The 17,765-nt window shown below is 31.3% G+C and overlaps 2 protein-coding genes across 4 annotated transcripts; one reads left to right on the top strand and one right to left on the bottom strand.

Annotated features, from left to right (window-relative positions):
* Nucleotides 1-1,193: 1,193 nt before the first annotated feature.
* On the bottom strand, nt 1,194-10,235 carry LOC111035716 (DCN1-like protein 1). Of its 3 annotated transcripts, none has more exons than XM_022317449.1 (5): nt 10,089-10,235; nt 4,680-4,905; nt 4,253-4,421; nt 3,017-3,230; nt 1,194-1,754 (listed from the first exon to the last, which is right to left on the bottom strand). In XM_022317449.1, exons 2-5 carry the CDS (start codon nt 4,861-4,863, stop codon nt 1,557-1,559), a joined length of 765 nt encoding a protein of 254 aa, XP_022173141.1. In that variant the 5' UTR covers nt 4,864-4,905; nt 10,089-10,235; the 3' UTR covers nt 1,194-1,556. The 3 variants fall into 3 exon arrangements, with proteins under 3 accessions (XP_022173141.1, XP_022173140.1, XP_022173139.1); XM_022317448.1 differs by lacking the exon at nt 10,089-10,235 and adding an exon at nt 5,113-5,381; XM_022317447.1 differs by lacking the exon at nt 10,089-10,235 and adding an exon at nt 4,980-5,018.
* Nucleotides 8,487-9,413, top strand: LOC111035717 (chromobox protein homolog 3-like). The gene is made up of 2 exons (XM_022317450.1): nt 8,487-8,793; nt 8,947-9,413. The coding sequence occupies exons 1-2, from the start codon at nt 8,770-8,772 to the stop codon at nt 9,193-9,195; spliced, it is 273 nt and encodes a 90-aa protein (XP_022173142.1). The 5' UTR covers nt 8,487-8,769; the 3' UTR covers nt 9,196-9,413.
* Nucleotides 10,236-17,765: the final 7,530 nt, after the last annotated feature.

Below are 17,765 nucleotides of genomic sequence, written 5' to 3' on the forward strand. Positions count from 1 at the left end.
TAACAATCAAAATAAGTGTTTATATATTATCTTACAAGTTACAAGTTACAATAGCAAAAATAATTACATTTCAATTGTCTATATAATAGCAAATAAATGAATCTATTAGGTATAATAATAACAAAAAATGTATGATAGTATGTACATCGTTATATTTTATGTGTTCATAACATCAACATCTGAAATGGAAAAATAAAAAATAAAAATATAATTCTGAAAGTTGAGTGATTTTTTTCTCAATTCAGAGAGTATACAATTCTTTTTAAAAATATACAATAATATTAAAGAGTGGGAGAGTTGTAATTTTATCGTTCAATAAAATATTAAGTAATCGGAACGTAAACAAAAGGAGAAATTAGGTTTTCAAATCATTTAATGTTAAAATAATTAATTACAAGGAGTTTTTGCAACAATAGAATAATATTGTAGATGGATTATCATTTATAACAGAGAATGAGCCATGACCTCATTTAAATCAAACTTATACTTCTGTATGCTAAAAATAAATTATGGTTGAGTTGATATTTCTACATGACTACATAATATAATACTCAGTAAGGAAGGTAAACTGACATGTTTTTTCACCTTATTACATTTTATCAAAGAGTGAGATCTTCATGATAAATTATTAAATTTATATTCACCTAATTCTGATCATTCTAAGATTTAAACTAAGTAAGTTTTTAAATTAAATTTGAAATTGTTGACTATTCCTGCTCACAAAAATTGTTGATATTTAATATTTGAATTTATCCTCCTCTTTTATTAAAATTTATGTAGATACCCTCATGGTAATTCTACAATGAAATTTACATGTTATAATAAGCAATAAAATGTATAAGTACACTGATGGCAATAATAATAAGTTATGAAAACCTACAACATGAAATATTATAAATAAAAATTATTTTATAGCACATATAATATTTATTGCATATTATATTATTATTTTAATTATTTGTACCCATATTGTATATTTAACACATTTTCATTGAACCAGGTTGAAAGTAGATGACTTTTAATGATATGTATTCTAAATTTATTAGCATTAAATGTTTTAATAATTATCAATATTCAGAAACAATTTGAATTACTTATTTAATTTTTAATAAAGTAACATAGGTATATTTTCTGTTTGTTCAAATATATAAGTATACAACTATATCATATTATCAAGATAATTTACAATTAAGTTGTTATTGTTCAAAGCCAGAACCAGAAATGTATATTATTAAAATGTATACAAATTATTAATGTTAAAACCTATGTAAACAAACAAAGTACAAACAACGAGACCTAAATATTTCCTTCGTCTTCATTAAAGCTTTAATAACACAATAATTATCAAATTCCAAATTTTGTAAGAGGTAAAGAATACAATGTTAATATAATTTAGGCTATAAAAATTAAATAACATGTTTTAAAAATATTCCCAAGGTACATATTTTAGTAGAGCAGTCATACATTATTCTCCCTCGAACAAATTTAAAACAGAGAATCAACATTTTCATTATAATAATTTAAAAACATATGTTTATAATGATGTTCACTCATTTTTACAATAATCTGGTTTCACTTATAATATGGGTTGATTTATTTCGGCAAACTATAGGCCTAGCCCATTCTACAAATTCATCTATTAGAACTGGCCATGCTCCTTCTTGGTCATAATCTGTCATTTCATCATCAATAACACAAGCGAATTCTAATAAAAGATTCCACGTATCTCTAGGTATTGATTTATTGTGGTGTTCCTATAAAAAATAGTAATTTATAATGATTTAAAAACAACAAAATAGTAACCATTAAATTATTATTATCGTATGACATGATATGCAAGTGTCAACAGAAAGGTGTCTATTATACGTTAAGAGCATGACCAGTTAACATAGGAATAAATCAGTTTTAGATGGCAACTGGTCATGCTCTTAATGTGCACGGAGTATACAGTTGGATGTCAAGTGTCTTTATCCATTTGATTTCGTTATCGGTAGCTTTGTGGAGTTCTTTCATTATTCCGTTAAAAGCAGTGAGGGCAGTTTCTCATTATGTGGGAGATAGACAGTTGCAATGACTGTAGTTGCAATTTTGGTGATCTCTCATTTTCAATTTGAAGAGCATCTCACTAAAGCAAACATATCCTGTGCGTACCCATTCTTGACGAGTTAGTTGTGGCCAAGGAACCGGCATATACAGACTCTTAATTAGACTACAATTATCTATGTTAAAGTTCTGCTAACCAATTACCCATCCATCCTTGCCGTCATACTGGTTTTCAATGAGTGAAAAGTTTGAATATAGTTACAAACGTAGGTTCTCTATATTTTAATTTAAGGTTCAGGTTTGTTGTGTCTTGGTGTAGCAGCAGGGATGTGTTAGATAAATATTTCGACCACTTTTCGCATGCAGCTTTTTTACGCCAAATATCTGGTCGCAAAATCTTGTAAAGAACCGCGAGTCATTCTACCGGCATCGATTTGACAATACCAGAGATAACATGCATTGAGTGATGAAGTTGAATATAGATCTTGAAACAATGTGAACTGTTTATTCATACTGGAGAGGCATAATATAAGGCAGGGTAGACTAGCGCTAAGGCTGACGTTGTCAGTGCAGGCATTGCTGCTCCCCAGGATGAACTAGTTAATTTGAGAATGTTGTTGTTGCAGGTTGTAAGCTTAGGTGCAGTTCTCGATGTGCTGTTTCAGGTTAACTTTTTAACTTTCTATCAAGTTTAAGTCCTAGGTATATTGGCGATATATTGTATCCAAGTCTTTTTCCACCAAATTAAAATAGAACAGTAAATTGTATTTATTGAATTATTACGTTTAAAATTTTAAATATGATGAATTATGTTATTGCACTATTAGACAAAATTTATAATGATTTTTAATTAACAATTCATTGCCTTAAATCATTAATTTGAAATTGGCTTTCACATGAGTATTAGAAACAAAACCATTGCCTAATATAAATTATAATTCTATACTATTTAACTTTTATTTTAAATACTCACTCTAAGAAACTGGCACCATAGATCAAGGAACCTGAATCGCCCCACAAAAATAATGTTCCAGTAAGTAATAGCCATATCAAGGTCTAGACCTTTTTGACCTATATTCTTAGCATAATTGAATGTAAAATAGTAAAAATCTTTGAATTTTAATGGATCTGAAAGTTCTCTTTCCAGAGTTGGTAATCTAATTTTTAATTTCTCTATTGAATCAGACCTAAAAAAAATTATAAAATAAATTGTACATTTTATTTTGTTCATATGTAATACAATGTTAGACTAATTCTACTGATAAATCAATAAGACACCATTTTTGTATTTGTTACCAAACAAATAATCACTTGTAATCATATTAATTTTTTTTTTGATACTATAATTATACGTTATACAACAATATAAGGTCTTCTAAAGAATCAGGAAAGTTTGAAATAACTCCCTCTGTATTAAAAAATTGGCATAAATTTATTTTGGTGTTCAATACAATTTTTTTTACTTTTGTGAGTTACATAAAATATTCCCATTACCCTAGAAGACATGGTATACAATGTTGATCAAATAAATATATCAAAAGTTAGAGGATGAAAAACAGATACTAAGAATAACAGTTGCATCACAACTCAAAACATCAACACTGACACATAAATACATAATCACTAATTCATTAGTCCTATCATCTTTACTTTGATACATTTTTTACTGGCATGGTAGGTGTTCAAAGAAAGTTGGAAACCGAAAAAATATTGTTAACTTTCTTATGCTAAAGTTTTGGACAAAGTACAAGTTCTGCAAGAAAACATCGAGTTATCATATAAAATTCAAAATAAATTGCATTTATGTACTTTTCAATATATTATAATATATGGAAAATTCTTTGAAAAAAAAAATACAACAAACAAGATTATAATGCATCATTATTTTTTACTTTGCATATTTTTTTTTGGTACCTATTATTTAGAATTTATATATTTGTTTACCAACATTTTATTTGAAACACATTTAAGATACTATAACTTTAACCAGATATTGGTAATGGAGATATTGAGGTAATGCCATTAAAACCCATGCTGTACTGCTGTGTAAAAAAATAAAGTTTAAACCCGTATCAGAAAAATGTTGTATTTGAGTAAAACTGTCTTAATTAAAATAATGACTTAAGTTTTAATAAGTTAGAATAATTTAAAAATACGATTTAGTTATAATTATTATGTTTCTATTATAATATATGATATATAAGTTTACCCCATTTTACTCATTCCATTTAAAAATTCTTGTTTAGTGAATTCACATTGAGCTGCTGCTTGACATTTCCAAGCAATTATGAGTACTAATATTGAATCAGGAGGTAATTTGAGTTCATCTAGCAAACGCATAACACCTTCAACATTAATTTTGTTTTGTTCAGCTGGATCTAAAACAATACATAAATTATGTTTCGATAAATAAAACAAAATATTGTCTAATCAAAATAATGTAATCTATGTAAAATATTAAAATACTTAAAAACTCATTTGTAAACAAAAATCATTAGTAAAGTAATGATAATACTAATAAAATAATTGTGTTTAAAGTTTGTTAAAACAAAACTGTATACTAAAATGAAGTTCTTACGATTTGAGAAAACTAATGCTTATTGTTTTAAATATAATAAATAATATACAATTTTTACCACGATATCTGGCATACATGGCCTCCAGCTTTCTTTTATCAACTGTAAAACCTGGGTTGTTGTTTTTCGCAGGTTCGTATTCATGTGGACTTTGAAAAAAGTTATCAGACGCTTGTTCTAGTTTCCAGTCATTTTTGGCTAAACAAAAAATTGCAACACTTTCAGATGTCTGTGTGAATGTCATAAATTTTTTCACTTTATCCTTTTGAGATGATTTTAATTTGTTCTGAAAATCAAACAAATTAAAACAAGATAATGAATGGATTAGATATATATTATTATTTATTTGTGTATACATACAAATAAATAAAAATGGGCTATCATAAATACTTAAGTAAATAGGGTTAGGTAGAAATGAAAATAAAGATAATTAATACATTTTAAATGGTCTCATATGAGCTATAATCTATTATTAGTTACAAAGGTCGCTTACCATTTCGAAATAATTTTAGACTATAAATTAATGTTATATTTTGAAACGTAAAATTGGTGAAAAAATGTAAGTGTCCGATATTTTTAACTCAAGTTTAGACATTTTTTTTTACTAATCACCATCCGAATTTATACTGATATTATACTACACATTGATAAACATTCCAAATAAAAGTGGTTAGTGGCTACTGGCTAATAAATATTTGCAAATGTATAACAAAATAGTAACAAAAGAAAACAAAAAATATTTTTTACGAACAAATTTTAACAGTTTGAGTGATAATCTCTGTAATTATAATCGTTCATAACAGTGTTGGCAAAGATATCACAAATTGTCTTGTATGAGATTCACGTTGGAAATATTGTTAACCTGTGTATGATTTCACATAATCACCAAGGTGATACTAAAATATCACTAAAATAATCACGTCTTCATTATCACACGAGCCACGCTTCTACGCAGCATGATTTAAGATCTTAATACGGCCCCGCAGTATGCACGGCTAGAAAATATTATTAGATTATTATTCTTATTTTAATACCTAATACCTTATTATTAAGGCTCTCCGAGCATGGCCTATAGATACCACAGATATATATCATAATCATGACAAAATGTATGAATAATTAATATATTTTGTCATGTATATAATAATATTTATGTTTATCATATACATCAGCTGTGATAGCTACTATTATAACCGGCGTCACAGCGAGACATTCGTTTTTTGAAAGAAAATCATTATTACACTTCTATATTTAAATTATTTACGCTGCAGTATATACTATTTAATTATTTATCAATTTTAATAAAACTATAATATAGTATTTACTAGTCGAGTTGTTAAAACCTAGCTAAACAATTATTGGATCTCTGTTAGGTATTAAAATAATAATTTTAATGGTTGTTAATTACTATCTAATTATTGTGTATTATATTACCTTCATCAATGAACTGTATACTGTTATTTAATCATATCTTATCATTTTTATATAACATTTAAATCTTTAAAAATTGTTCTATAAATTTATGTTCTTGATACATTTTTCCAAGTTGAAATCACTTACACAACATTACATTACATTGCAAGCCTAAATTAACTTGGTTTCAAATAGTCATCTTATATTTTATTCATCTTAGTTTTCGTTAAGACATATGTCATATGTGACTTATGATTTTTCATAATTTCACATCATTTTTTAAAACTGTCTCAAGTCCAAGGTTCAAAGTTTTTATGATTTTAATTTTGAATCCGCAAGCCCGATGGGCAGTTACTAATAAATAATAATACATTTTAAAAATATCTAACATATGCCTATACTTTCATCATTATGAACTGTTTTGATTTAAATACTTCCAATAATATTCTGTTTCTGAATCTGAAGTAAAAAATGTATAGTGTCATCCAAAGAAGTAAACACTCGAAAACTGAAGACGATATCATAGTATATAATATTATTATTATTATCTGTGGCAAAAGCCAATCGTCGTCACTCATATCGGAGACGATTCACAATTATAATAATTTCAATGAACAAAAGAGAAATATATAAGGCATGGCCGTAGCCAGAAAAATATATGGTGGGCCCGGGGTAGAGTATAAATATGTTATATTATATAATAAAATAATAAAATATAAAAATATTATTTAAATTAAATTAATCTTCATTCAAAAAATAATTAAATCTTAAATCAAAAAAATGTTTGAAGGTGGTTTGAACCCTAATCCCCCCCCCTGGCTACGGCCTTGATATAAGATACAGTAAATCAATAAGCCATTATTCGTTAAACACAACATTCAGTAGTCTTTAATCACATATTTCATTCTGCTCAATAATTTTTATTAAATATCTCGATCCTTTCAGTTCGAAGTGTAGAAAGGAGTTCCTAGATATATGAAATATTAATTATTAATTTCGTGCTCGACAACATTCAGAGAAAATATTTAACTTGGCATTTTACGGACTGGTTGGTATGGTCATTGGTCGGTGAGGTAAATGTTATGCATTATGCACCTTTATAGGCTTTATGTTAAATTTAAAAAGTAGTAATCACATTTATTTACAATAAGATTTTTATTTAATAAATCGTAATAAAATATGCTTGTGTTTTTAATATTTAAACACCATCTTAATCAACAGTTAAATAAAAAATTAAAATAATTGGTTCTTTATGTAATGTTGAAATTTAAATTTTAAAATTATAAAAACTATTTTGGTTATTGTTATATCACATTTCATTAAATCAATGATCAAATTGCAAACACGGACCTCTTTCATATAAAACTTTGTATTTTAATATATATCTTTGGTTCTATCATATTGACGTAGTATAAAGTATAGACTATAGTAAAATCCGTGGTGATTGTGGAAATAGTTACAAAAATGCAAAGATTCTAAAATTTCAGTTAGCAAAGCAGACATGAACAAGACACCTACTGGCTACTGCGTTCTGTACAGTTGTTTTTCATAATAAATCATAATATTTTCAGACTTAAGTTGAGTAGAAGATATTTGATTTGTTCCGCAGTCCACGCACAATATCACAGATTCCAACAAGACCCGAAAGAGTCGATGTTGAAAGCAAGTAAGTTTGTTTTCATATTCTTTTGAGGCTTAAATTTACTTTTTATACTTCAAATTAATATTTAATTTTACGAAAAATACTGTAACTCTAAAAAAAATGATGGTAAATATATGACATTTTTGCTGAATATTTATAACCACGTTTTCTATAAACCACACGATTTTTATAAGCGTTTGAATTAAGAATTTTGACACAATTCGCAAAAATCAGGAAAATTTGCAAAATATTTTGAGTCAGAAATCCATAAAAATTTCATCAACTGCTTCTTCTATATTATAATATACATAATAAAGAATAAAGATAAAAATATATATATTTTGTCGATTCATAATATTGTAATATGTTGTATATATTATGAATTTTAATCAGGTATATTAAATGAAAGTAAAAGACACTATTGTGAAATCAAATTTTAAGATCAGTTTTAGCTGATACAATACCAACGAAATATTATAATTTGTAGGTATTATGTTATATTTATATATATTTTGCGTTACGATGTGTACATTTTTTATAGTAGCCTACTTTTAAAAATGAAGTAGCTATTTGAATTGTTTAAATTATAAATTATAATATTATATTGTTAATAGTTGTTACAACTATTATTAATTTAAACAATTCAACACTAGAAAGTCGACTGAACAACGCAAATAAATCACATAATTATTAATTATATTATTCAGTGGGCGACGAACAGCATCTGCCATCTATACTGATAAACTAGCTGTTGACCGTTGTCAGTAATACGCACAACTGTTGAGTTACAGGGGTGGGGGGGGGATACACCAGCTACGAACCTACACAGGACTACTATTATCATAGAAAAAAGACCCTGCCAGCGTTTTTGTCAGTAGAAAAAAGATGAATCTAACTTCCTAACCTTCATTGTCCGTTCGAACCGTATCTCGCATTCTCGCATAGGCCGCAGTCACGTTGCTTTGTTAGTTTGTCACTATGTTAGTCGTTAGCTATACTCAGAACGGTCTGGACCAGTGATACCCGAGTAGTCGCCTCACCAAAATACCAGCTTCCATATTATAATATACAAGTCACAGCTATTGTATTTATACGATGTCGGAAGAAATTAACACTGGTGTAAGTAAATATATTTTACAGTATTAGGTACCTATATGACTTTAACAATTTACACAAACGTAGATTTCTATTAACACGATGAAAATGGTTCGAAAACAAAAATGAACTGTTGTGATGTCTTATATTTTTAATTAGACATTTTTATCTCAATAGGTTGCAAGTGGAAAATCTTTACCCAAGCTGCCTTCACCGAGTATGAAATATCGCTCAAACGGATTTCTTTTAGGATTGGAACCAGAAATGATTATCCACTCTAAACCGATAGAAGGTACAAATTATCTTTTAATGAAATGGAAGGACGTCGAAGAACCATCATATGTCAAGGCTTCTGATGCTAATAATAAATGCCCAAGTATTGTTATTGATTTTTATCAAAGCCACCTTACATGGTCCAATCTATAATAGATAAATACGAAATAAAGTTAAACTTGATTTTATTTATAAATATATTTTTAAATACTTCTTATATTTTGACTGAAAGGTATATGATTCTATAATATACATCGATGTACAATATTCTGTTATATCTTTACTAATTATTAAAAACAACTTTATACCAATATTTACTATGTATGTATTATAATTTGTTATTATACTAAGTATTAAACTGACGAAATGTACTTGCACATTCGTAAATAATTTACTCTAAGAAATTATTGGAAAAAAAATTCCCAGTAGCATTATACTGGGGATTGATTGGCACGTTAAATTAAACTAAATATAAATTATTTTTAAGAATTATACTATAGAAATACGATAATTGAATATTGTATATTATATTGAAAATTATAGTTTTTTTTAATTGTCTTACGCATTCTAAAAAAATAATATTACTATTAAGAAATATTTATGAAACAAATGGTTATCACGATATCGAGGGTTATAACATAGAACAATAATTATAATAACAATTGAAAAATGTCTTGTGTTCGGTTAGTTAGGTTGATCTTGTGATCATCTAACCTACCCAACCAATCACAGCAAAGAATTTAAGAAAACGTGTTTAGTCAAAACAAAACCTAATCCTTATACAAAATTGCCTACATTGGCCCCTTTTTTGAAATTAACAAAATCAGATAACATTGATAAAGTGATTTAGTGATGACATTATTTTCATGATAATTTTTAATAAAATAGTAGGTACCTTATATTTTGTTTTACTTGAGAATTAGATTTTGGAGTAGAGATGTGGTTATGTGAGTTTGTATAATACCTACACTATACAGTAGGATATAATTATTTTGTACAGGTTTTAAAAAAAATGTACTAATTTGATAATTAAGAATATAACTTACTATATATTTTAACTACTTAAGAGGCCGTCACAGTAAAAGTAAAACGTAACCAAAGCTCCAGAGATGGCGTTGTGAGCCATATTGTCGTCGCCGCGGCTGGCCGTAACCACCCCCACTTTTTCCGCGACGAGGCTCACAGCCTCACGCTGCATAGTCGCGGGAGAGGCACATAATTATTTCACGAACTGTCGACTCGAACCCGGGACGGGTACAGATTTCCCGATTTTGATAAGCGAAAAATTTTTTATGATATCTCGATATACCACAACTCGTACCAGAATATACCAGAGATCCAGCAGTGACACCACCAATAAGAAATAATTTACAGTGATGCCTTGTTAGCGGCACTCGTCGCTACGCTCCTCGGCGCCGTCGCTCCGCTCCGCAAATCGAAAATATCCCTCGACTTGCTATGCAACACCACCTCAAGTTGGTCACTGTGTAACCGATGTTATACCAAAGAACAACCACTCTTATCATTTCGGCCAAAAGCTTATCACTACCGCTATCAAAATCGGGAAATCTGTCCCGGCCCCACTCGAACCCATCGATGACAATGTGACATTGACCGTTGTGTAAATATTGGCGTGCAGGTAATTTTTTTCTCGTATCATACACGTGTGTGTCTGTGTTTGGCAGAATGTCTATTGGGCACCCGCAGGTTTCTGCCATGCCCGGTTGGGGGATGGCGGCACTTGTTCTCCGGGCGTGCAGGTCATGTACGAACCTAATAGCAGCGGCGCAGGAACCCTGTTAGCAATAATGTTAATGATAATGCATGACATGATTATTTTTAGTTGTTGGTATATCCACATATTTTTAGCCGAAATTCGATTTGAAGATTTCATTCACATAATTTTATACATTTCGGATTGTTTCTCTTTATTATTATTATATTACTACTATATATATTTATTATTATAATTATTATATACATCTTTTTTATAATAAAGTGGAAGAAATATTTTTAAGCATTAAATAAATATACTCGAGTAAACATATTTACAATTCAATTTAAATTCAATGTATGCAAAGTGTTAACTTGGTAACCTAATATTAATGTTTATAGATTTAGGTTTAATAAAATTTATACATTATACTGTATTTAAATGTTAGTTATTGTAAGTTTATTCAGCATTTAATACTAATTAACTTTCTAATATTTAAAATCTAATCCAAATCAAGTGTTTATGGAACACTATAAGAATTTACTTAAACGTAAAGTTTAAAAATAAACACTTATTCTAGTATTATTGAATCTTATTTTTCGAACCTTTCAAATTCAACTCAACTCCAATATTTATAGAAGTTTGTAACATTGGGCAATGTTATGTGGGGCGCGCACATAATACAATTTTATAATTTTTTTTATCTACAATGGTAATTTTTTTTGGAAATATAATTTAAGGGAGGTCCATTGTTCAATATTTGCCGGCCGTGGTAGCCCCAAAGAAAGTTCTGGGGCAGCATGTGCTGCCTCTGCTGCCCCCGTGTGTACGCTTATGCTCAAAACCTATTTAATTGTAAACGTTGATATTATGACGTACACAATGAAATTTTAATGTTGTACATGTGTTCTAAACATTATATTATACGATAGTGTCATTACTCAAAAGTCAAAACCAAACAATAATCCTTAAGAACTAAATACTACAGCGACGACTTCATATAAAATACAATTTGGTGTGCCCCACTGAACAAGAGGAGAACTTTATATAAAACATAAGACCTTGACCACGGTAAAAGCCAACAGGGGCGGCTTGTTATAAGAATACTAGGAGCGACTGCTCCTGTATCGAAAATAAATCGGGAAACAAAATGTTTAAGTTTAACAGGTTTATTTATATAATTCATAACAGAGGATTGATCATTCGAGTAAAAAATAAGTGTATCTATATCATAAATTGTAAAAGTTAATGAAGAATTTAACTAAAGAAGAACCTAAAAATATTACATCGGCCCTAGTAAATGTAGTTGGTGGGTGGGTTGTTTATAAACTTGCTCCTTGAGTTATGAAACACAACCGCCACTGATAGCAACTAGTGGCGGTACATCGCTGAAACTGCGATAGCGGACAGGCGTCATCTTGCTTCTCTCGGACTTCGGTCTACGAGAGGAAACCACTTCCGCTGTTCGACAAGGAGAAACACTGCGACTGCTCGACGAGTGGATACCGCGAGTATATACCACACAAGTCGGCGGCACTTCCCGGTACACGACGACGGAAACCAAAACCGGCAAAACCTCATGGCCCTCACAATAATATAATTGATGAGTAGGTATTTTGACAAATTGGGTATGTCGGCTGATCACAACAATGACAAATACGATATTATCACGTATCGCAATCACACGAAGTATTGTGGAGGCACTCGGACGGTGAACGTACGCGACGCTGCGTCGTGGTCAACCTCTAAGACGGAAAACAAAAAATCGATTACTTGCTTATGATTCTGATGATGCCGGCTGATTGCATCAACGACAAAAACACAAGTCTCGTGATCACACGAGATTTTCACGACGGCACGCACAATTAAACAACCGGGCCGGCGGCAAGATCACCTTTGAACTCGATGACTCTCTAGGAGGAATAGCGCCGTTCATTGAAGTTTTCACGCTCGCAGCACAGCTTGAAGGAGTCTTAATGATAAGTGCCGGCGCCTGGCAGCAAAAATGCAAAAGTGTTCCGTGTTCGAACGCGTCATTACTTATTGCTTTACCTGATCTTGCTCGTATGCCCGTTGCTGCATGTCATAATTTTCGCCGTTGATCAACAATATTGCCGGCTGAATAGCAGGCCGTTGCGGCCTAACGAGAACATGAACCGTCTCCATCACCGTACGGCGTCCTGGTCTGACAGTCCACCGCAAATCGTGTTGTCTTTCGTCCAAACACTCCAAACCACTTTGCAACAAACTTGAACATTGGTACAATTTCGATTGGGTAAAGAATAAAGATCAATTTCCGGAACATAATTTTTACTTGATTCAGTTACTTGATACACTAGACGGCCAAATTAAAAATATAATACGATAAGTAAAAATAGTGATAAAATAGTCAATTATATTTTGTTGATAACTATAACCATTGTTTTGCCTTCTATTAGTTTTATCTACAATGACTAATGACTCATTACTGAGTTAGGATTTTGGTGACTTTTGCATTTTTTTTCTTAAAGTCCTATACAGTTCTAATGAAAAACTAAATTTGTTTCATGATATAACAATTTAGAATATATAATTTTTATTTTACATTTTTTTGCATTTTTAAGCTCGTTTTTACAAATATTACGTTCATTTTGTGTATTTAAACTATTTTTGTTTATTTTAAGTTTTTTTAATGTGTGTTGTACCCATAGGTAATTTCAATTAGTACCTATGGTTTTTTTGGTTCATTAGTTTTTATTCGATCTGTTACATAAAAAAAAGAACAATAAGAACAATTGATGGTAAATAATATAAGATTAATACCTATAGTACTCTTATAAAAATAGTATCTTTGAACTTATATCATCGCTGTTACACCCTAGCTGTAGGCGAATCGGTAAAATTGAAATTTTATGAACAAAATAATATTAAAAGTATTTTAAAACTGGTATATTTATCGGCAAACTGAGTTGTCAGCGAATTGGGATTTGGCAAAATGGGTATGAATAGTAAAAAATAATATAATTAATTAAACTCACAAGGCAACTCAAATTTAAATATAAATTTTTTAATTTAATTCTTAAAATACATTTTTACCTTTTTTGTGTAGTATAAAAAATGAATGAATAATAAGTAATATTTATTTTAAAATTAAATGTTTTTCGCTCATCTAAGTACTGTAGTGGTCCAGCCCATAGATCGTGGTGTACAAGACAAGAGATATGATGAGGTGTAAATAATTCTAAGTCAATTTTAGATTATTATGAACATAGACTTTATTTTAACATGTAAAACTGATAGAATATTTTTGGTACACTGAAATTTATCAGAGAGTCGACTGGCGTGAAGGTGCTCGTACTGGCTCTGGTAAATCACGTCTGAATATCGGGTGGATGGGTCCCTGTTTTATAGGCCTACTCTCCACTCTTCTCCTAGCGATGAGATAGCGCTAACCCCGTTTACTATTGCACGTGTGCGTGGGTTTCCAGGAAATTGTCGCCCGGTCGTGTCGGTCGAGAGATTAGAGTAAAGATAAAGTAATATTATATTTAACATTTATGTCCATAGATGTTTCACGTTTTAACTCTTTTCATTTATATTCTTGCAACGCACTTTCGGTAGTCGGATTCTGTGAAATGTGAATAATCTCATATTATGTCCCCCTCGCTATTTAAGCCTTTAAAATATATGCGTATATGGTATATGGACGTCAGTACATAGCAGTACATTTTTTGGTTATTTTTAAGTTAGTTCATTTTTTTGAGTTTTTAGGTTATTTGGAATTATTTTCAGTGCATTTCTTAGGTCATTAACACGTTGACTGCCATGCGGCCGCCGGCGTCCGTATAAAAATAATTAGGTATTGATAATATTTAGACCGCCGACTGCCGTACCATATTTTTTAAGAGGCCATACGGTCGCGGGCTACCGTAAATAAATTTGGATTTATATTATTAACTTTTCCGTGGCGCTACAATAATGATCTAGAAAATGCGCCATGCCGTAGCGGGAATAATTGCAATTTTTTAATGCATAAAACATAATTTTAACATTTTTTTGTATTTTTAATTTTTTTTCAAATTCAATAGTATTTTACAAATTTATAATGACACTTAAAAATGAACTTGGCGTACAAATAATCAATATTCTAGAGGCCACCGGCGGCCGCATGGCAGTCATCGTGTAAGCCTCGGACCTAGATCAACAGTAAAGACTATAAAATACGATTTGTGAAAATTAAATCGTGTAGCGATGCGATGTAGTGATTATACTAAGGGCGAAATAAAATGTCTCAGTAGGACATCGTTCGAGTGCGCTTCTTATACCATTTTACGCTCAAGAGTTCCGCTCAACCTCACTAAGATGGAAAACAAAATTTCGACTACTCGCTTATGAGTCGTTAATGCCCACTGATCACAGCAACTACATAAACACGAGTCTCGTGATTACACCATGTTTTCACGGGTGGTTAACGAACAATACATTGTGTTCGGTTTAGGAAAAAGACAATATTATCAATCGTCTTTGCCGACCGCAATTGGATGGCCGTGTTATTATATATTTATAATATTAAAATAGTGATCCGTCCGAGGCGTCCGTATAAAAATAATTAGGTACTGATAATTTTTAGACCGCCGACTGCCGCACCATATCATTCGTAGGAGGTCATACCGCGGGCTACCGTAAATAAATTTGGATTCCACGAGGTTTTTACGGGTGGTTAACGAACAGGACTTTGTGTTCGATTCAGGTAAAAGACAATTAGACAACCGGGCTGGCGGCACACCACCGGTGAACTTGGTGATTCACACCAGGATTTCACGAGGGGGAAGAGGACCTCTAGAGTCTAGGCTCTAGTTGAAACATCAACGCCCACCGCGCTATTTAAGGAAAAACAGTTTCGTGTTCGAACATCTTCCCCCCTGTGAGCCTCATCGCCCTCATCTCACACAAATACCTGGATAATCGGAAACTAAGACCCACAAAGAAATATAAAGATTAGTTGTTTGCTAACGAGTGCCGGTGTCATACGGTAGCCCAATAAGTCGTGACGTAAGTGGCTTACATTTTTTTTTTAAAAATACAATTACAAATACAATAATTCATTTGAAAATTATTGAATGAACATAATATTGTTCTTAACAATAATAATGATATTAATAAATAAAAAATGCTATCAACCGCGTTTGAAAACAACATTGTATATCGTCGAGTACCCCTAAACCATCGCCCACCGACCGTAAGCATAAGCTACCATAGCGTAAATACCGCAGAACAAAAGAACGTGTTAGTTCCAACAACTTGGTATTGCAGTGGATCCAATGATTCAGTCTTAAAGTGTGTCCCAACCCTCAATGGATAGTACAGTGCTAATATAAACATTAATGTCAATTAAAGTGAAAAAAAATTAAAAATTTCAATTTTTTTTGCATCAACGCATGGATCGTCGTTCACACAAAAAGATAAATCCAATTTGGATAATCAAAATACAATCCTTCTACTTTAAATTATATTATTTTAGTATTATTGTGACAACGAACACTGCGGAATAATGTATTCCATTCTACAGTTTAAACCATAATGCTCTTATAATACATTAGCATACATGCCCAAAAATAATATCGCAGTGGATTCACAATAATATTTCGTCCGAATTCAAGATCCGGTCACTGTCCTCCGCCAACTGGATGCATTAATAGTTTTTAATGAGCTGAAATATGCAGGCCCGACAAAAATCAAGTTGGAAAGTCGTGATTTCACCGCAGGCATTGTAGTGCATACGACTTCAGCTGGTGATACACCCGTCATCGCGGATTTGAACTAAAACGAACCCGCCGTGGCGCCGTTGCACCCGGCCAAGATGTCTATATCAACGACATCTATATATTATAATATTAATGACATGTCATGTCCCGTCTTCTGTCTTGACCAAGTGTGCGTCCAAGTGCCAGCCATGTCGCTATGTCGCGACAGCCGTTTTTATTAACATCACGTATTATTTTATTAATTACACTGACGGCTTATGGCTGTTTTTGTTACATGTCCGCCTTAACCGTAGGTGTCATCTTAATTTCAATGTGCATTCGTATTTTGTTGTGGCACATTCCGCCTTATTGAGTGTTACTGTCGAATTTATACATTTTATCATCCTGTATATGGTATGTCACGTTTGCTTGCGTTCCGTATCACTGTGTTCTTGCACGCCGTTGTTATGCAATGACAAGTAATCCGCCCTTTTCCGTCCACGCATCCCGTATACCATGGTTTAGTGGTATACTACTGTCGTGTTGCGATTTCGTCCTTTGTCGAGTCGGTCACGGTGTAACAGGATAGTCATGGTATCGGCCCACTGAGTTTCATTAAATAATATATTTCTATACTAATGTTTGTACTCATTTCTCATTATCATAAAAAGAAAAAGTTACCAATTAACACTCATAACTGGCCCATATTTAGAGTGACCCACCGAGATTTCCTCGGCAGCTTGCCGATCCGACCATTGCCTGAATTGTTGAATGTCATACAATATATTCTTCTGATGTATCCCGGGCGTTTTGTTTCATTCGACGGTGTCAGCCTAATATCTGCCGGCGGATCACGATACATATTGTTACATACAAAAAATACAATATTAACTATTTTTTTAATTTTATTTTTGCAACTTAAGTTATCATCACATTTAGAAGTACTTGCAGCCTTATACTTACATTTATTTGTCTTGCATTGCTGTTTACAGTTACACCGGTCATATCCTTGACCGCCAAGATTTGAACATTTTCTATAAGCATTTTGAACGTTTGTATGTTAATGGTTTAAGTAAAACATATTTCGTTATAATGTATACATAGTGTTTATAAATTATATTAGAAATAGTGGATGGCATCGACTCCATTCGAAAAGAAGCCGGACACCTTCCTAATTCCTATCTGCTATAAAACACGGATGGGAACTGGGCAGGTTAGCAGTATCCATCCGGTCCAACAATCTATGATTAGCAGTCGAGTCAACAAAAAAATCTTCAGTATCAATA

Source organism: Myzus persicae, unplaced genomic scaffold, assembly GCF_001856785.1.
Source record: "Myzus persicae strain clone G006 unplaced genomic scaffold, MPER_G0061.0, whole genome shotgun sequence".
Classification (NCBI taxonomy): Eukaryota; Metazoa; Arthropoda; class Insecta; order Hemiptera; family Aphididae; genus Myzus; species Myzus persicae.

Bases quoted from the DNA above. Each gene is read 5' to 3' on its own strand.
- LOC111035716 (XM_022317447.1), bottom strand. From the start codon at position 5,003: ATGATAGCCCATTTTTATTTATTT. The intron at 4,906-4,979 runs GTATGTATACAC...TTTGATTTTCAG, and splicing joins TAGCCCATTTTTATTTATTT to AACAAATTAAAATCATCTCA. The intron at 3,231-4,252 runs GTAAACTTATAT...AATTTTTTTTAG, and splicing joins AATGGAATGAGTAAAATGGG to GTCTGATTCAATAGAGAAAT.
- LOC111035717 (XM_022317450.1), top strand. From the start codon at position 8,770: ATGTCGGAAGAAATTAACACTGGT. The intron at 8,794-8,946 runs GTAAGTAAATAT...TTATCTCAATAG, and splicing joins CGGAAGAAATTAACACTGGT to GTTGCAAGTGGAAAATCTTT.